This window comes from Hypanus sabinus, chromosome 30 (genome assembly GCF_030144855.1).
Source record: "Hypanus sabinus isolate sHypSab1 chromosome 30, sHypSab1.hap1, whole genome shotgun sequence".
Classification (NCBI taxonomy): domain Eukaryota; kingdom Metazoa; phylum Chordata; class Chondrichthyes; order Myliobatiformes; family Dasyatidae; genus Hypanus; species Hypanus sabinus.
In genome coordinates, this window is record NC_082735.1 from 37,325,631 (window position 1) to 37,346,405 (window position 20,775).

Consider the following 20,775-nt stretch of genomic DNA (forward strand, 5'->3'; position numbering starts at 1 on the left):
ATGGTAGTAACATTGACTTCTCCCTCCAGTGATTTTTCCCTTCCCCTATCCCTCATCTTCTATTCCCGTGGTGAACTATGTGCCTGTCTGGACACGCCCCCTGCTGACTGCTCCTGTGGCTCCTCCCACAGGCCCCTGTATAAAGGCGATCTGAGGCCTGACGCTCTGCCTCAGTCTCCAGGTCATAGTATGATGGACACTCACTCCTGGTTCCTTCTTCCAGTCAATAAAAGCCGATATCTCGCCTTACGTCTCAGTGTGAGTTATTGATGGTGCATCAATTCCCCACTTTGGAGTCTTGCATCTTCTTGCCCGCCTATCACCTTCCCCGGGTACCCCTCCTTCCTCCCACCTGCCACTGTCAGATTCTCTCTTCTCCAGCCCTTTGCCTTTCCACCTAGCACTTTCCCGCTCCTCTCTTCATCCTCCTCCCCCACCCACTTGGCTTCAGTTACAACACACACAAAACGCTGGGGAAATGTTTACTCTTCCATACGGCGACTCTGGATGAACATTTAAATGCGGGCAGTCTACCCCTTCAATTAATATGTTAAAAAAATCAGTTGAGTTAGAACCCAAACTCCCTTGAAATCCCATGAAGACTATCCATGCGTTTTGGGTACCACGCAGGAGGCCAAGAAACCATAGGTTTAGGGTTCTTTAACTGAACATTAGTGAAGACGTTAAGGGGCTAAGTCGCCATGCCTTAGCCGTGTACGGATCTAAGTAACGGAGAAAGGCTCAGTGGTGGGCGAGACGGCCTTGCCTGCGCTAGACAGCCGCTGCGAACGGAATCTACTTGAAGTTTTCCGTTAACACACCACACACGGGATGTCGGTTTTGTAATAAATAGTATCCATGGTGTTTCACGGCTTAGAAACTATTCACTTGTCCCTATCGTTTCATTAGAGAGAGCGACCAATCAAACAGCACAATACAAAATGCGGAAGTGAAGTCACCTTCTTTTCCGAATAACAAAGTTCCTTCCTGTTACGATACAGAAAGTTTATGTTTTCCGTTTGGAGAAGGTTAGGCAGAATCTGGCTGATTGGGATTTGAAGCTTGAAAGGGTAAAAAGCAAAGTTTTATTTTCTGTTTGGCAAACGCGGCGCGATTCTGACCTCACCTGTGTGGATTTATACGGAGTAACATGTTAACTTTCTTATAGTCAGAAGGTTCGGCTCTGTTTTGAAATATCGTCGCCCCCTCACTTCTGTGTTTGCGGTCGTAGTTGAGTGCAATTCATTCCTGCGTTACGTTTGCGAGGAGAGGCGATACTTTGTATCGCGTACTCGGAATATTGCGACATGTTTCGAATGCTGGGTCCACGAGTGTTCGAAATGCTTGTTACAATGTATCGGGGAGGCCACGCATTTTCCCTTCCCAGATCATAGCACGGATTTCCTGCTATGAAAGAAGGCAGCAGCTAGATCGGCCATGATATTATTGAATGGCCTGCTCCTATTTCCATTTATTTGAAAACAATTCTCTCATCTCTTCCGAATACGTGTTTTAATCAGCCTTAAAATCAAGATTACTTTGAATGAGTTGGGTTTGATTTTCTCTCGACACGACCTTCTGTTGCGATTTAAGTCGCTTTCATTCCTTTGATAATGGTAAATCGGTACAATGGCGGAGGCCCCTTCTCAGGCAAGGGGGCCCTACATTGCTAATTACCAGACATTTTAAATCTTAAAAGGATTTCAAACAAAAGGGAGCCGATCTCAGATTCTTCCCTGGTTGCCCACGTTGCACAATGGTAGACGCATGTTGTTGAATTTTTACAAGCTGGATTGTTCGGCAGTGGGGAGGGCAAACTTTGTCAGTTATCACTCTAATTGGATTATGAAACAATTATGCAGACCTTTCGAACACGAGATAACGTTTGTCATGGCATCTTCAAAGATAATGCAAGATTCCTTCCTCATGTCCTCGTTGCTTCTTCCCGCCCTCTTCTCTCCCACTTTGATCTCGCCCCGTTTGACATCAACACTGTCTAGGAACAACCATTCAGCAGATGTCCCGCTAAAGACTAACTCATTCAATCTTCATTTTATTTCAAAATTAACCTTTGAAAAGGGTTGCATAAATCTAGTGAACATTCTCGGTGACAGCTGTGAAAGCACACTTTTGAAAACGAAGCCCAAATCTGCTTGATGTGTTTAATATGCTGGATAGATAGGCGATTTCCGGCGAGGTCGGGGAGAATCCAAAAAGGAGTAATCCTCAGATATTTAGGCCGCATGCCACCGAGGTCTTTGTCAGCTTTTTAGAGCAGGGATAGTAGAAATCCCCTTTTCTGTATAAGCGGTGAAACAAACTGAAACACTGGGCAAGAATATATTCAGTCTGCAGTTGCCGCTGATTTGTGAAGGTGTAGCTGACAAAACGCAGAATGATTCAAATATACAGAACGGATGAGTGATTGACACCTGGCTGGGTAAGTGAACGTTGACAGACTGTAGTGAAAGCAACAAGTTTACATGGAGCAGAGGACTAGGGAGGTGTGGAGGCACAAGGTAACCACACACAAAAGAAACAGTGGCACAAGGAAATAAATAGATCAAGAACCGTTAATTTCCCCTAGCAGTAAGACTGATTAACACCTCTGCCCTTTAACTCCACCACTACTTTACTATTTCTTGTCAGTCCCCTTATGTACAGCCTAGTGCCACTTTATGGACATCAATGTATATAAGCTATATTATGTATTTATATTTAATGTTTTATTTTTTATTATTGTGCTCTTTATCTTTGTGGCTTTTATGCGTAGGATCTGGGGGAGCAGTTTTGTTCTTGTTTTGTTCACAATTACGCGTACACTGGAGATGAAATTAAACAGCCCTGAATCTTGAAAACTCTACCCGTTAATTGCAGAATGATTATTTTTATTTACTTGAAAGGGGGAAATAGAATTGTTACAGGTGTGAGTGGTGATGAGGAAGGGGTGTGCGTGAGAAACCTGTGGTTTGTTAAGGTGTAATGGCCACCTCAGAGATTGTTCTCACCCACATTCTGATTCTGCGCTGTAGGGTGACGGTTGTGATCACTGATTTAGTTAGAAAGCACACCTTTTTAAGTAACGTCACTTTAGTTGAGCAACGCTTTCAAAGGCACTGCATGAAAGAAATTGACAGCATGCAAAGATGGACTTTCTAGCGGAGGTGATTAAGTCTCGGGGCTCGCTTGGGACTGGCGGCTGCACATGCAGCATCAAGTGCGAGACTGAATGTTAACCCACCTTGCCACTGGCTCTGGGCTTTTCCCAAAGTTCAGAGGAAATATCTCACCATATACAAGCCCGAGATTCATTTTCCTGTAGGCATACTCAATAAATCAAGAGAATAATAACCATAACGGAATCAGTGAAAGACACTCCAACCTGGGCATTCAACCAGTGTGCAAATACAAAAATAATAAATAAACAAACAATAAATATTGATTACAATATTGAAGAGTCCTTAGGTTGTGGGAACAGTTCAGTGATGAGGCAGTGAGGTTATCCCCTTTGGTTCAAGAGCCTGTCAGTTGAGGGGTAATAACTTCCTGAACCTGCTGGTGTGAGCCCTGAGGCTCCTGTTCCTTCTTGCTGATGGCAGCAGTGAGGAGGACACTGTCCTGAGCGGTGGGGGTCCCTGATGATGGATGCTGTTTTCCAGCAATAGTGTGCTCAGTGGTGACGGGGGCTTCACCTGTGATGGGAATGGAAAATGTGCAGTGGGTGTTCTGTAGTTATCAACCTCTCTCAATACACTGTGTCCTACAAGTCCTGAGAAACAGGATTGAGCTAACGATCAGCTATTAATTAGTTTGTATTTATTAGTGCATACATTTTCACCGAGACTCTGAGAATGGTTCCCATTTCTCTTCACTGAAGATTTGACATGAGATCTTCTGCATTCGAAATGACCTGTAAACCCCATCCTATTTACATGTTTCTCCAAAAGACACACTGGAAAAACTCATTGTAACCTTTGACACCCTGACTAATCAAGAATATATCAATCTCCATTTATAAATGTTTGGCCTCCACAGCTGTCAGTGGCACCGAATTCCGCGGATTCACCACCCTCATCTCTGTTCTGAAATGACATCCTTGTGTTCTGAAGCTGTGCTCCTGGACTCTCATGTCCTCTCCACATCCAGTCTGTCCACTGTTTTCAACACTCAGCAGGTTTCAATAAGAATCCACTCCAGATAGGAAGGTCTCTCGACTGAGACCCAAATTAGGTTAATTACAATTATTAAATACATCTGAATAGATGAGCTGTCATAAGATTCAACTTGTTTGGTGATTATCTATAAAAATCATGAGAATTCAAAGCAATACTGCCTGCACTGATCGTTTGGTAATGCCTTGAAAACATTGGTCCTGACGAAGGTCTCGGCCCAAAACGTCGACAGCGCTTCTCCCAAAAGGTGCTGCCTGGCCTGCTGTGTTCCACCAGCATTTTGTGTGTGTTCCTTGAAAACATCAACAGCTTTGCAGGAAACTGGAAGGGGGGAGTATTTTTTCCCCATTTCATTTTGATGCTGCATCTTATGGGTTGCAGTTTATTGAGTTGTTCTTTGTTCGGTGGGAAATTTCCTAGATACAGCCGCTCCCATTCCGCCTTTCTGCTTGGCTGGAGTGGGACAGTCCAGGACCAGAGGGCACAGCCTCGGAATACAAGGATGTTCCTTTAAAACAGAGTTGAGGAGGAATATCTTTAGACCGAGTCTGTGGAATTCGGTGCCACTGACAGCTGTGGAGAACAGTCATTGGGTATATTTAAAGTGGAGGTTGATAAGTTCTTGATTAGTCAGGGTGTCAAAGGTTACAGAGGAAGGCAGGTGAATGGGGTTGAGAGGGATAATAAATTAGCCATGATGGCTCGATGGGCTGAATGGCCTAATTCTTCAATGAATGGGCTGGATCAAATTTTAAGATCCTGCATCTTTTTAGTATAAAATCTCTTTATCTTTCTGAACACTTTAATTTTTCTAAACTAAGAGCTGTTTTGCTAATCCTCTCTGCCTTTGTCACCCCCTTCCCCTGATCTACAGATTTGCCTTGACAGATAATGACAACACTCCCAGGGGGAGGGCCTAGGATCCCTGGCCTCCATTCACAACCTGTGGCCCCTGTCCATGCTTCTGCGCCAACCCCCCCACAGCAGCCACAGAGTGCTCTTCGTGAAATCATGTGTGTCACCCTCTGCAAGGTCGGCCAGGAAACTGTCCAGGACATTGTGGCGCGTACCATGGACATCTTTCATATGCTCCGGGCAACACAGGTAACTGGTCCTGCGGGCAACACAGGTAACTGGTCCTGCGGGCAACACAGGTAACTGGTCCTGCGGGCAACACAGGTAACTGGTCCTGCGGGCAACACAGGTAACTGGTCCTGCGGGCAACACAGGTAACTGGTCCTGCGGGCAACACAGGTAACTGGTCCTGCGGGCAAAGCAGGTAACTGGTCCTGCGGGCAACACAGGTAACTGGTCCTCCGGGCAACACAGGTAACTGGTCCTGCGGGCAACACAGGTAACTGGTCCTGCTTGCAACACAGATAATTGGTCCTGCGGGCAACGCAGGTAACTGGTCCTGCGGGCAACGCAGGTAACTGGTCCTGCGGGCAACGCAGGTAACTGGTCCTGCGGGCAACGCAGGTAACTGGTCCTGCGGGCAACGCAGGTAACTGGTCCTGCGGGCAACGCAGGTAACTGGTCCTGCGGGCAACGCAGGTAACTGGTCCTGCGGGCAACGCAGGTAACTGGTCCTGCGGGCAACACAGGTAACTGGTCCTGCGGGCAACACAGGTAACTGGTCCTGCGGGCAACCAACACAGGTAATTGGTCCTGCGGGCAACACAGGTAACTGGTCCTGCGGGCAACACAGGTAACTGGTCCTGCGGGCAACCAGCCACAGCCTGTTCCCATCCACCTCAACTTCATGCTGCTCAAAATGAGGGAACTTTCCAGGTCAAACCCAAAATATGTGCTTATGATTTATTTTTCAAAAACTTGTGGGCAGTTTTCAAATGACAACAGAAGGCAACTTAAAAAGTAAATCATAAGGTAAAGATGGAATACGAGAATAAGCAAGCCAATAATATTCCAGAGGATAGCAAAAGTTTCTTCAGTTGCATAAAGTATAAAAGAGAGGCGAGGATGGGAAACAGTTCCTTCCCCCAGGCTGTAAGACTACAGAACTCCCTGTCATTACCCAGGTCTTATCATGTATGAAGCCCCAGTCGCGTCATACTGTTTACTTTTTAAATTGTGTCGCACATACACCTGATTATTTGTTAATTAATGGTGGTAACGTTACCTTATGTGTTACATGTCTGAATTATATGTTTTGTGTTGTGCACCTTGGTCCAGAGGAATGTTGTTTTGTTTGGCAATACACGTACGGTCCAATGACAATAAACCTGAACTTGAACTTCAGTGCATCACAGCACACCGATGTGTAAAACTTGAACAAGGTGGAACTCTTTTCTGGAAATGCAGGGATGTTGGAGTATAACTTTTAAAAAAAAGTTATGAAAGGATTTGATAGGCTAGATGCAGAGGTTTTTCTACTTCTGAGATTATCACTAATAAAGGCAACAGAGTTTTGGGCATTATCTTTCTCACTGAAAGATGAGAATAAATATCTAGCAAATGGTGGAGCTTGATTTAGGCAGGGGTTCCCAAAATGGGGTCCAGTGGCCCCATGCTTAATGGTATTGGTCCATGGCATAAAGAATGTTTGGGAATCCCTGGACTGGAGGGGAAACTAGGCCAAGTGCAGGAGAGAGAATTGGCAGATGAAGTAATCGGGCAGGAGAAAGGAACGAGCCTGAATTTATGGCTATGAGTAAATTAGTTTCTGAGCTGCAGCCCCTTCTGGACTGACGATGAAGTGAGTTCAGATTGCTGTGGTGGGATTTTAACTTGTTTTTCCGCAGCATCCCAGACAAAGTTGTCTTTTTCAAAAACAGCTTTCACCTTTGGCACCTGTACCTTTTGTTGCTTTGACTTGGAGGGGATTTGCTGTTCCAACTCCTCCCTGTCCGGTGTGCTCCCCTCCTTTGAAAGTGACCGTGTTCCTGTTTTAATGCTGTCTAATGTGCCATTTGTGGTAGGTGCATGAATTGAATATTCAGCACTTTGTGCTTTTTCATCTATTCCATGTGTTGATGAACAACAGATTCCTGTTTCTGTTTTCCTCAATGCATTCTGTTTCTTGGAATCTATCGCCTTAAATAAATTCAACAAATTGACTTCTACAGCCCTCTGGTGGAGAGTTCCATAGATTCTCCACCCTTTCTAAATGAGGAAATTTCAAACATTTGAGCCCTAATTATCTTGCCGAGAACACTGAGACTGGTTCTAGTTCAAACCACAGGAAATCGGCAACAAGAAGCAACCAGCTGCTGGAAGAGCTGAGCGGGTCTATGATGCTGGACTGAGGTAGACTGAGTGCCTAGAGGGGGAGGATGGTTCATGTGATGCACTGAACAACTCTACAGTTTCTTGCAGTCACGTGTCTGTGATTCATATTTATAGTGTTGTTTGGGTTAAGTCCGGTTCAAAAAAATCGTATTCAGCACTTTTAGTTCAGTCACTCATATCCTTAGGAGTTGCAATACGACTCATTAACCAGCAGATGGCACTGTTGTTTGTGAACAATCTCGCTTGCCTTTGGTTTCAGCATTCGTTTTCAAGAGAACTGAGATGTTTATTTTTAAATTTGAACCAGTATTCCTTGCACACGAGTGGAGGACAACAACTTGAAAATTTGAATTCTGGAAAAGTGGGCAGGATTTCTAAAACTTCTGCAGAAAAATGAACTAGTCTGAGGGAAGTCAATTCAAAGTTCAAAGAAAATTTTATTATCAAAGTACATGCAGTATATGTCACCATATACATCTCTGGGATTCCCTTTCCCGTGGGTATAATCAGCAAATCTATACATAGTAACTATAACAGGATCGAGGAAAGATCAACCAGAGTGCAGAAGGCAACAAACTCTGCAAATGCAAATAGAAATAAATAACAAGAACATGAGATACTGTGATAAAGAGTCCTTAAAGTGAGATCGCTGGATGTAGGAACGTTTTAATGATGGACCAATCAAGTGTAGTTATCCCTTTTTAATCATGAGCCTGACAGTTGTAACTGTTCTTGAACCTGGTGGTGTGAGTCCTGAGGTCTTGTACCTTCTACCTGATGGCAGCAGAGAGAAGAGAGCACGGCCTGGGTGGTGGGAGTCCTGAGGCTCCTGTACCTTCTACCTGATGGCAGCAGAGAGAAGAGAGCACGGCCTGGGTGGTGGGAGTCCTGAGGCTCCTGTACCTTCTACCTGATGGCAGCAGTGAGAAGAGAGCACGGCCTGGGTGGTGGGAGTCCTGAGGCTCCTGTACCTTCTACCTGATGGCAGCAGAGAGAAGAGAGCACGGCCTGGGTGGGGAGGATCTCTGATGGACGTGCTTTTCTTCAGCAGCATTTCAAGTAGATATGCACAATGGCAGGGAGGGCTTAACCCATGATATGCTGGGCCATATCCACTACCTTTCACCACAATTTGAGTTCCGTAGTTGTTAAGATAATAACAATTGGTCTCACTAAAATGGGATTGTTGTCTTAACTGTGTTATGATTTTTAAGAAGTTGCTGTTTTGAGTATAAATTGCCAACTGGGCTCGTTACTGGAAAATGCTCATCAGCTGCCCTGGCTCGGAAAGAGAAGAAGTGGAATTCCACAGTCTTGCTTCTGTGGTAACTAGTTCTTTGGGGTGTGGGGTTTTAAGTTCAGGTTTGTGTCTGCCTGTCTGCCCCTCTTCCCACCTCTGTTGTGATCCTTGATGTGCATTGGCTAAGGAGCTGGATCAAGACAGAAACAGAAGAGGAGAAGGTCCTGGGAGGCCCATTGCTTCCTCTGCACCTTGTCCTCCCTTTCAGTTGTAATGCGGATATTTTTGGGCTGCACCATATAGGACAATATCGGCCTGATGGGTCTGATGTGAGAGGGTGACCTCCAGCAGAATACAGATCATGGTTCGATTAAAATAACCACCTTTCATTGAGGTAATTTGAAAAGTACTTTAGAGCAGCATTGTAGCAGCAAACACTCTTTTAAAATTTTCCAGGCAGGTCTCAATGCAAAGTGCTGGAGGAACTCAGCAGATCAGGCAGAGGGGATTGGGAAATATACCTAAATGGTTACTTCAGCACCTCGTGGGTTGCTTCAGATCCTGACATCTGCAGATCATAATCTTCAAGTGCAGGTTTCCCAGAACTGTGTTTCCTTGTGGAAGAGGAAAACCTTAACCTAAATCTTCTCCCTGGAATCTTGAGGCTATGTCCCCTAGTTCCAGTCTCGCCGACCAGCGGAAACAACCTTCCTGCCTCTCGTATCTACCCCATTCATAATTTCATATGTTTATATTTTACATATGTCATTTATATGTGAATAAGGTGCAAGGACGGTAATGAGGGAGATTGTGTGTCTCGAGAGACCATGGATCTGTGAGATTAACAGTTCACATATATGGAGCAGGCAGCAACTGTAGCCTGGAATGATCCTGAGGTCACCCTGGTCTAACCACAGGGCAACTTACAACGATCAATTAACTCACGAACTGGTACGTCTTCGGACTGTGGGAGGAAAGCAGACGCCCGGAGAATGCCCACCCAGACACGGGGGAGGCATACAGGCTCCTTACGGATGATGTCCGGATCGACCTCTGAACTCTGATGTGGTGAGCGGTGATAGCTTCACGCTCACCACTGACCTACCCTGGCGCCTGTGCTTGACACTACCGTGCTCAGACATCTTTGTGAACACTCCCGTGTCTGTCTTCGGGAAGGCTGTGTGAGCAAAGCACGAACTAATGTAACTAATTAAATCAGAATTGGCAGTACCTTGACCAATAACATTGAAAATTATTCCGAAGATAAAGTTGGTGTGTGTGGGAAGATTTTATTAGAGGAAGTTCGCAGCACAGTCGTGCATTGGTTAGCTACACAGCGCCGACGATCTGGGCTCAGTGGTTCAGTTCCTGCCACAGTCTGTAAGGGGTTTGCAGGTTCTCCCTGGGACCGCGTGCCTTTCCTCCGGGTGCTCCGGTTTCCTCCCACGTGTAATGCCCTGGTTCATATCTTTCACCGTCATGCTGCTGCAAACTGCTTGTTTGAGTCACTGTTGAAGATAAGAATTGTGTGCCATCCAGTTAGGATGGCCAGACCGAAGGAGAGGTTTCTCTAGCGAGGGGCACTGAGGCTGGGCGTGGCGCTTTTGTTCGAGGGGAGGAGGTCGTAGGACTTGACTGGAGCGGGCCGTGATGCCGCGAAGCCCGGGGTGTTCGAAGGAGGATTGGCGAAGGGGAAACCCTGCGCTCCAACGGGTGCATGTGGGACTATTTCATTAAATAGTCATTCTTTCTGTACTAACCCTTAGTCACATTAAGAACTATAAAGCCAGATTTTTTAATTGAGTGCGGGGTGCTGTTTGCTATTTCGTGGCACTGATTTGTAACGGTAACGAATCCCGCGGCATTTTGGGGTGGGGCTCGCGCCTCGATCTCACACGTTTGTTGGGGCCAGAGATCGTCTCCCCCAGACTTACGCAGTCGACAGAACCAGAGTGTTTCATCTCCCCGGGTAGGAAGTTGTGAGTGCGCAGGAGTGTGGTGATGTGCACTGACACAACCAATGCATGTCACCGTACACGTGACAAGTACAGCCGATCTTCATAAAAACAAATTGAATTACGGTTGGAAAATTGGGTTGTTTTTCTTTTTGTCGGACACTGACAGGCCCGGACACAGTACTCCAGAACAGGCCTTCTTCTCCCTGTCACAGATGGCTGTTGTTTTTATTAGAGTTGAGCAAAGGAATCTCAGATTACTTTTCCCTGATATTCTAGAACACTCTGCACATGTAGTAGCTGGCAGATTCTCATCCGTTAGGAGAGAATATAACTTGCCTCGCCTTCCTGTGACTGAGGAGAGCATGTCAATAAAAAGTTCACTGATCGGAGAACAGTGCAGCACAGGAACAGGCCATTTAGCTCACATTGTTGTGCCGAACCAGCAAGAAAGCAAATTAAAAACACTAATATTCCTCCTTCCTGCACCATGTCCATATCCCTCCATCTTCCTTACATCTGTGTGCCCCCCCCCCCCCCCAATGTCCCTTAAAAGCCTCTAATGTATTTGCCTTTACCACCTTACCGGGCAGCACATTCCAGGCATCCACAGCTCTGAGTGAACAAACTTGCCCCTCACATCTCCTTTGTACCTACCCCCCCCTCACCTTCAGTCCATGCCCTTTGGTGTAAGACCTTTCAACCCTGGGGAACAGATGCTCTCTGTCCACTCTGTCTATGCCCCACATAAACGTCTATCAGTTCTCCCGTCAGCCTCCAGAGAAAGCAACCCAAGTTTGTCCAGCCTCTCGTGGTAGCACGTGCCCTCTAAACCAGGCAGCGTCCTGGTGAACCTCTCGTGCACCCCCTCCAAAGCCTCAGCATCCCTCCTTTAGCGGGGCGATCGGAACTGTGTGCAGTACTCCAGATGTGGCCTAACCAGAGCTCCATAAAGTTGCAGCATAACCTCTCGACTATTCAGTCCCCTCCATGGATGCTGCCTGACTTGTCACGGTCCTCCAGCGTTCTGTGTGTTCCCCATCGTTCTGAGGCCTCTGGTTTTGATTTTTCATTTCCAGTGCAGTGTCCCAGTTAAACATCCTGTGATTAAACCAGTCAGATGTAACCAATCCCTTTAGCACCTGCAAAGTGATTTAATTAAAAAGTGATGTTGAAATGACATTTGCTTTTATTCCTGTACAGAAAAATCTTCAAAGCAAGAAAATTGCTCCAAGATCTAATATAAAAGAAATCACTAATATGTGACTCTTGCAACAAACCACTCTGTCAGTGCTGGGCCTTTGAAAAAGCCATCAAATTAGTTCCATTTGCCCTGATCTCCCCAACACTTCTCCTTTCCATCTATAATTAATTCTCATTTGATTGTTACTATTGAATTACTTTCCTCGATCTTCTCAAGCAGTGCCTTGCTGATCACTGCAAGTTACTATGTCAAAATAAATCTCTTTGCCATCCCTTGCATGTTCAACATCTTCACTGCCCCAATTTCCTTCCTGTTGACTCTCTTAACTGTTTGCCCTCTAGTCTGTAGCAGCTAGACATTTCTCCAGAGTCACGTACAAATAAGGTTAATAGAACAGAACTTTATTGTCATTGCTCGAGACAATGAGATTCTCCAGTCCGTGCAAAACAGATATTTACAGTGCATGAGGTATGGCTTAATTAAAAGGAATAACAACACCCAGTAACAGACAACACCGAAAAGCCAACGTGTAGCATTATTCAGCTGCACAACAGCCCTCGGGAAGAAACTTTTTCAGTCTTACTATCTTGGCTAAGTTGTTTCTGTATGTCCTACCAGATGGCAGGAGACTGAACAGACGGTGTCCGGGATGGGATGGGTCTTTAATGATGTTATCAATATGCCTTAGGCATCGAGGCTTATAGGTTGTCTCCAGGTCAGTAGCTGAGTCCCAATGACATGCCGAGCTGTCCTATTCACCCATTGGAGTGCTTTGTGATCTGTCTTGCTGCAGTAGAGTCCCACACTGTCATTCCGTATGTCAGTATGCTCTCTATTGCACATCGATATTAAGTTGGCCAGCAGTTTTTGGGGTACATTATCTCTCCGTAAGCATTCAGGTGGTACAGTCACTGTTGTGCCTTCCCTACTATCAAATTGTGTTGACAGACCAACAGAGCTGCTCGGTGATATTCATCTCGAAAACCTGAAGCTGGAGACCCTTTCCACGACCTCACCGTTTATAAATAGTGGAGCTTGTTCAGGACCTCTTGCCTTTCTGAAATCAATTATCTTTGTCTTCATGATGTTGTGTGACTGGTGCAGGAACCACAACCTATTGGACAGTTTCAGCACCTCCTCTCTATATGCAGATTCATTACTGGTTGTGATGAGGCCAATCACAATTGTGCCTTCTGCGAATTCGATGATTGAGTCTGCAGCAGGAGGATGAGTGTAGTCATAGGTGAAGCAAGAGTAGGGAAGTGGGCTCAGTACACACCCCTACAGGGCACCAGAGTTCAGGGTTGGAGGGGTTGATAACATAGAATTCCATTTCGCTGGAACCTCAGTGACTGGTAGAACAACAATATACCTACACTATCGTACCTTGAACGTGCTACGAGTACCTGCCGATGGATTGCAATCTTGTTTTTCTTCCTTTGCACTTGTATCTCTCGCTCACATAGCTAGTGTGTTTTCTCCATGACTGTGTGGTTTCCTCTGGGTGCTCGGGTTTCCACTCGCATCTCAGAGACGTTCATTTTGGATGAGTGAGTTGTGAACATGCCATATTGGCGCTGGAGTTGTGGGCTGTCCCCAGCAAAATTCCTGGACTATGCAGGTTATTAACACAAAACTGTTGGTCCCAACCTGGGTCCACGGACCCCTTGCTTAATGGTATTGTCCGTGGCATAAAAAAGGTTGGGAGCCCCTGCCATCTGACATTGGGGCAGAATTTGGCCCGTCACACCTGCTCCACCATTCACCCTCTCAACCCCATTCTCTTGCCTTCTCCCCATAATCTTTGATGTCTGATTAATTAACAGACTATCAACTTCCACTGACTAGTGACCCGTGGACAACCAGTGACTAGGCCTGCGCAGAGGACTGTGGTAATGAATTCCACAGATACACTACCTTCTGGCTAAAGAAACTTTTCTCATCTCGTGTCCTAAAGGAAAGACCTTCTATTCTGAGGCTGTGCCTCTGGTCTTTATCCTAGACTCCCACACCTTAGGAAACTTCCACCCCACATCCACTCTATTTAGGCCTTTCAATATTCGATAGGTTTCAATGAGAACCCCCCCTCCTCATTCTTCTAAACTACAGGCTCAGAGTCATCAAACACGCTTTATACGTTAACTCTTTCATTCCAGGAATTGTTCTGGTGAACCTTCTCTGGACCCTCTCCAATGGCAGCACATTTTTTCTTAGACAAGTGGCCCAAACCTGCTCATAATGGTACAAGTGTGGCCTGACCAATGCCTTATGGAGCCTCAGCGTTACATATTTGCTTTTGTATTCTAGCCCTCTCAAAATGAATGCAAAGACTGCACTTGCCTCCCTTACCACTGATTCAATCTCCTAGTTAACCTTGAGCGAATCCTACACGAGCACTTCCAAGCCCTTTGTACGTCTGATTTTTCATTTTTCTCCCCACTTAGAAAACAATTCTTGCCTCTATTCCTTCTACCAAAGTGCGTACCCATCCACCTCCCTTCATTATATTCCATCTGCCACTTCTTAGTCCATTCTCCAAATCTAAGTCCTGCTGCGACTCCCCCTTCTTCAACACTACCTGCCCCTCCTCCACCTATCTTAATATCGTCCACAAACTTGGCCGCAATTCCTTCATCCAAATCATTAACATGGAACACCACTAGTCACTGGCAGCCAACCAGAATAGGCCCCCTTTTATTCCCACTCTTTCTCTCGTGCCAGTCAGTCAGTCTTCAATCCATGTTAGTACTTTACCTGCAAAAGCATGGGCTCTTACCTTGTTACTCAGCCTCATATTGACACCTTGTCAAATGCCTTCTGTAAATCCAAATAATGGACTGTCTATCCTACCTGCTCTCTCCTCAAAAAATGCCTATAGATTCGTCAGGCATGATTTCTCCTGAAGGAAACCATGCTGACTTTGGCCTATTTTATCACGTACCTTCAAGTACCCTGAAACTTCATCCTTCGTAATGGACTCCAATATCTTCCCAACCACTGAAATCAGGCGAACCGGCCTGTAAATAATTTCCTTTCTTTTGCCTTGCTCCTTTCTTAAAGAATGGAGTGACATTTGCAATTTTCCAGTTCCCCAGAATCATTGCAGGGTGTTGTGATTCTAAAAAGATCATTACTAGTGTCTCCACAACCTCTTCAACCATCTCTTTCAAAACCCAGAGTGTAGTCCATCTGGTTTCGGTACTTACTCACCTTCAGACCTTTCAGCTTCTCAAGCACCTTCTCCTTCGTAATATCATGATGCTCACTTCTGTGCTCTGACACTCCTGCATTTCTGGCATTCCGCTTGTGATTTCCACAGTGAAGTTGTAAAAAAAAAGATGCATTTCCCGGTATGTTTTGATGTACATGTGACAAAGCTAATCTTTTATAGAATCTCTTCAAATCCTCGTTAACCTACTCTGTGCCAATAATCATAGTTACTCCAATTAACTTATGTTTTTCATCCTTACTGCACCTACCTTTCCTCCAAGCACAAGCGAGAGATTGTGGTACTCTGTTGGGATCGGGGGGAGGGGGAATAGGGGAGGGAGGGAGTAATGAGGAGCTTGTGGGTGAACAGGACTGTGGGGAAGTTCATGGTTATTTCTTTGTATCTTCAACTGCCCAATCTGTATCCCTTCCTTGTTTCCATTGCAGCTTCCAAATGGCGTGACTCAGAATCACGTGGTGTACCAGGAGCGCTACAACAAGCTGCAGGAGCACCTACGCCAGCTCACCCTGCTCTTCAAGAAACTTCGGCTGTTGTACGATAAGTGTGGAGAGATGTGTGGCGTGTCGGATGTCTCCATAACGGAGGTAATTGCAGACTGGTTTTCAGTGAAGCACTTCGCTGACAACGTCTGAAACGATTCTAGCATGAGCCTGCACCTCTCCTTTAATGTGATGCTGAACTTGGGGCTCGTTTGGGCAGTCAGACCTCTGCAATAATACATGGACTTGCAAGGAAGTGAGGGTATTTGAGTTAGCCAATAAAACGATAAAGACCCCATCTTGCAAGTTCAAGTCCCACCACTGTAGCTCAGGAGTTTAAATTTGATTAATTTGGTGAGATGGATGTTAGTATCGGTGAATGTGATAATAGGACCACAAAATTGTTATTAAAAAAAACATTGGTTCATTTAGAACTTTGCTTCCCTGTTTGGTCGTGAATGACTCCAGGCTGAGACAACGTGGTCCTCCTTCAAAATAACACAGCAAGCCACTCCAACTGAGGACAAGAGGGGAGGGTGATAAGCAAAGGCCTTGGCATCCCACTTGTATCCAAACAGAGGAAAACATGCACATCAGAATGATATCGGGGCAAACATTTGTATTATGGGGATATTTCTCCAAACTGTAATCTGTCTGAGACGTTTAAAGTGATTATGTGATTTAATTACAGGGATAGAGTAAATCACGTCATTAGAATTAGAGCCACAGAAATAAGACCGGACATAAACTGGGGGATCGCTTCATTGAGCTACATTAAAGGTGGAAAGTTTAAGGGGAACAGGAGGGGAACTTCTTTACTCAGAGGCTGGTGAGAGTGTGGAATGATCTGCCATCACCAGTGGTGCATGTGAGCCCAATTTCAACCTTTAAAAAAAGTTTGGATATGCACATGTGGTATGAGGGCATTGATCCCGGTGCAGGTCGATGGGTATAGGCAGTTTAAATGGTTTAGCATGGACTAGATGTGCTAAAGGGCCTGTTTCTTTGCTGTACCTTTCTATGACTGTACAACTCTACATAAAATAATACAGGAAAGAACAACTGGAACAAGAACAACACACACAAAATGCTGGTGGAACACAGCAGGCCAGGCAGCATCTATAAGGAGAGGCGCTGTCGACGTTTTGAGCTGAGACCCTTCATCAGGACTAACTGAAAGGAACATTGTGCAAAGTTGTTTGTATTCTTTTCTTTCTTTTTAAATCTTTTTATTAATTTTAAACATAAATGAAACATGAATACAGAGAGTTTGAAAGTACATAATTAATAGGTTAAGTATAAATTCATATAGATGATAGTCCATATATAATAACCTCCCAAACTCATAGAAATTACAAAAAAAGGGAGTGAAAAAAGAAAAAAAAATCCCCAAAAAAGAAGAAAAGGAAAAAACAATAACCAACATGGGCCATTGCATTATGTCAAATATACACAGTCGCGTCAATAACTCCGCACCGCCATCCAAATAATTAAGGATAATAGAAGCAGGGTTTAGGAAAAGTCAGTTTAACTGATATGAAAATGTTGGATAAATGGTCTCCAAGTTTCTTCAAATTTAACTGAAGAATCAAAGACAACACTTCTAATTTTTTCTAAGCTCGAATAAGAGATAGTATGAGTAAACCACTGAAATATATTTGGAGGATTAATTTCTTTCCAGTTCAATAGGATAGATCTTCTAGCCATTAATGTAACAAATGCAATCATCCGTCGAGCTGAGGGGGGATAAACAACTATTATCCACCGTTGGTAAACCGAAAATTGCAGTAATAGGATGCGGTTGCAATTTGATATTCAGAACTGTTGAAATAATACCGAAAATATCTTTCCAATAATTTTGCAAACAAGGGCAAGACCAAAACAACAACACACAATATAGTGAGAAACACTTCTCCCTATAGATGCTGCCTGGCCTGCTGTGTTCCGCCAGCATTTTGTATGTGTGTTGTTGTTTGAATTTCCAGCATCTGCAGATTTCCTCGTGTTTGCAAGACCAAAACATGTGGGTCAATGAAGCTACTTCAGAATGACATCTGTCACAGATTGGATAAACATGAGAGTAAAATCGAGAAGTTTATCCTTGGACATGTGAGCCCTATGTACAACCTTAAATTGTATTAGGGCATGTTTAGCACAAATAGAAGAGGAATTGACTAATTGTAAAATTTTCTCCCACTGCTCAGTGGGTATAAGACAATGAAGTTCTTTTTCCCATTCCTTGATTTTTTCTGACACTTCTGGCTGTATTTTCATGATCATATGATAAATGATGGCTACTAAACCCTTCTGGCAAGGATTCAGAGCTAAAATTTTTTCCGTAATGTCCATTGGACATAATTTCGGAAAAGACTGTAACATATTATTCAAGAAATTTCTAACTTGCAAATATCTTAAAAAAAATGAGTTTTAGGTAAATTATATTTATTAGCTGTACAAAGGACATAAAACTGTTATCTAAAAATAGATCACAAAAACATTTTATACCTTTTGTTTTCCATAATACAAAGGCTTGATCCATAAAAGAGGGTCGGAAAAAAAAGTTAGATATAATAGGGCTTGATAAGATAAACTTATACAAGCCAAAAAATTTATGAAATTGAAACCATATTCGCAATGTATGTTTAACTATGGGATTCGTTATTTGTTTATTTAATTTAGATAAAGAAAAAGGAAGTGAAGATCCTAAAATTGAAAACAGTGAAAAGTCTTGTACAGATTTACATTCCAAATTTACCCATTGTGGGCAAGATGCTATAGTCGATTCTTGTGTCCAAAATATTAAATATCGAATATTGACTGCCCAATAGTAAAATCTCGGGTTTGGCAAAGCCAAACCACCTTCCTTCTTAGGCTTCTGTAAATATTTTTTGCTTAGTCTAGGATTTTTATTCTGCCACAGATACGAAGATATTTTAGAATCAATAATATCAAAAAAAGATTTAGGAATAAAAATTGGTAGTGCTTGGAATAAATAAAAAATTTTGGGTAACACTATCATCTTAATAGCATTAATTCGACCAACCAATGACAAAGATAATGGGGACCACCTGGTAACAAGTTGCTTAATTTGGTCAATTAAAGGTAAAAAATTAACTTTAAACAAATCCTTATGTTTCTTGGTAATTTTAATACCCAAATAAGTAAAATGATCTGCGACAACTTTAAATGGTAAGTGTTTATAAATTGGAACTTGCATATTTAATGGAAATAATTCACTCTTATTAAAATTCAGTTTGTAACCAGAAAAGCTACTAAACTGAGCTAGCAAGGACGAAATAGCAGGAATAGATCTCTCAGGGTCAGATATGTATAGTAACAAATCATCAGCATATAATGATAACTTGTAAGTCCCTTCCCCACGGGTAATACCCAAAATATTAGGTGATTCACGAATGGCGATAGTTAAAGGTTCCAAAACAATGTCAAATAGTAAAGGACTTAAAGGACAGCCTTGCCTTGTACCACAAAATAACTGAAAAAAAGGAGATCTTTGATTATTGGTGAAAACCGAAGCCAAAGGTTTATAATATATTAACTTAATCCATGATATAAATTTCGAACTAAAATTAAAATGCTGCAACGTATTAAATAAATATGGCCATTCAACTCTATCAAATGCTTTTTCAGCACCTAAAGAAATGACACATTCTGGTATTTTGGATGAAGGAGTATAAATAATATTAATCAATTTTCTGATGTTAAAAGAGGAATAATGATTTTTAATAAATCCAGTCTGGTCTTCAGAGATAATTCGAGGTAATATATTTTCTAATCTAGTGGCCAAAATTTTACTAAAAATCTTAAAGTCCGTGTTCAGCAAAGATAAAGGCTGATAGGATGCACATTCAGTGGGGTCTTTATCTTTTTTAAGAATTAAAGAAATAGAGGCATCATAAAAGATTGTGGCAATTTACCTACAGTTAACACATCTTTGAAAATTTTACAAAGCCAAGGAGAGAGTATAGAGGAAAAGGATTTAAAAAATTCTACAGTATAACCATCTGGACCAGGGGCTTTACCTGAATTCATTGAAAAAATAGCCTCTTTTATTTTGGTTTCCGTAATAGGTGCATCTAGAAGTACACTATTTTCCGTAGTTAATTTTGGGATATGCAATTTTCTTAATAATTCATCCATTATAGAAGAATCCTCAACAAATTCTGATTGATATAAAGAATTATTAAAATCTTGAAAGGCTTTATTTATCTCTTTATGATCAATCATCAAAGCACCATCTCGTTTACGAATCTTAGTAATTTGTCATTTAACTGAAGTAGTTTTCAATTGATTAGCCAATAATTTGCCAGATTTATCTCCATGTATATAAAACTGGGTTCTAGATTTAATTAACTGATTTTCAATTGAAGAGGATAATAACAGACTATGCTCCATTTGAAGTTCAACTCTTTCTTTATAAAGTTCTTTGCTAGGGGTCACTGAATAAATCTTATCAATTGCTTTAATTTTATCAACCAATGTTAATATTTCCGAATCAGTTCGTTTCCTAACTCCAGCAGAGTATGAAATAATCTGTCCACGAATAAATGCTTTAAAAGTGTCCCATAATGTTCCACTAGAGATCTCTTCTGTAAAATTTGTTGAGAAAAACAAATCAATTTGTTATTTAATAAAATTAAGGAAGTCTGGGTCCTGCAATAAAATAGAGTTGAACCTCCCAAGATTTAGCATTAGAAGATGAATCCATTGTCTTAATAGATAGCTTCAAAGGTGCATGATCAGAAATGGTAATAGAATCATATTTACAATCAATAACATCTGTAAGTAAACGATGATCAATAAAGAAGTAGTCGAATCTTGAATAATTATGATAAACATGGGAAAAGTATGAAAATTCTTTGTCATTGGGATGTAAAAAACGCCAAATTTCGGAGATTCCAGAATCAACCATAAAGGAATTAATAAGAGAGGCCGATTTATTCGGAAGAGCTTGTGTGGGCTTAGATCTATCCATCGAAGGGTTTAAACAACAGTTAAAGTTCCCACCCATTATCAACATGTATACATTTAAATTAGGAAAGGATGTAAATAGACATTTAAAAAATTCAGGACAGTCAGTATTTGGAGCATAAACATCAACTAAAACAACTTTTTGATTGGAAAGTGAACCAATGACAAGCAAAAATCTACCTTGTGAGTCTGAAATTGTTTCATAGTGTATAAAAGAGGTTGAAGAATCTATTAAAATGGAAACGTCTCTTACTT

At 42.8% G+C, this 20,775-nt stretch overlaps 1 protein-coding gene across 2 annotated transcripts in view; it reads left to right on the forward strand.

The window, feature by feature from the left end:
* The first annotated feature begins 967 nt into the window (after nt 1–967).
* LOC132383581 (mediator of RNA polymerase II transcription subunit 30-like) overlaps nt 968–20,775 on the forward strand; it is a 39,203-nt gene continuing 19,395 nt past the window's right edge. For both annotated transcript variants that reach the window (XR_009508728.1, XM_059954727.1), the window contains exons 1-3: nt 968–1,070; nt 5,047–5,276; nt 15,478–15,636. Coding sequence is in view for 1 of the 2 variants with exons in the window: in XM_059954727.1 (XP_059810710.1) it covers nt 5,064–5,276; nt 15,478–15,636 (372 nt within the window). In the remaining variant the exon portion in view is untranslated. The remainder of the gene's footprint in view (nt 1,071–5,046; nt 5,277–15,477; nt 15,637–20,775) is intronic.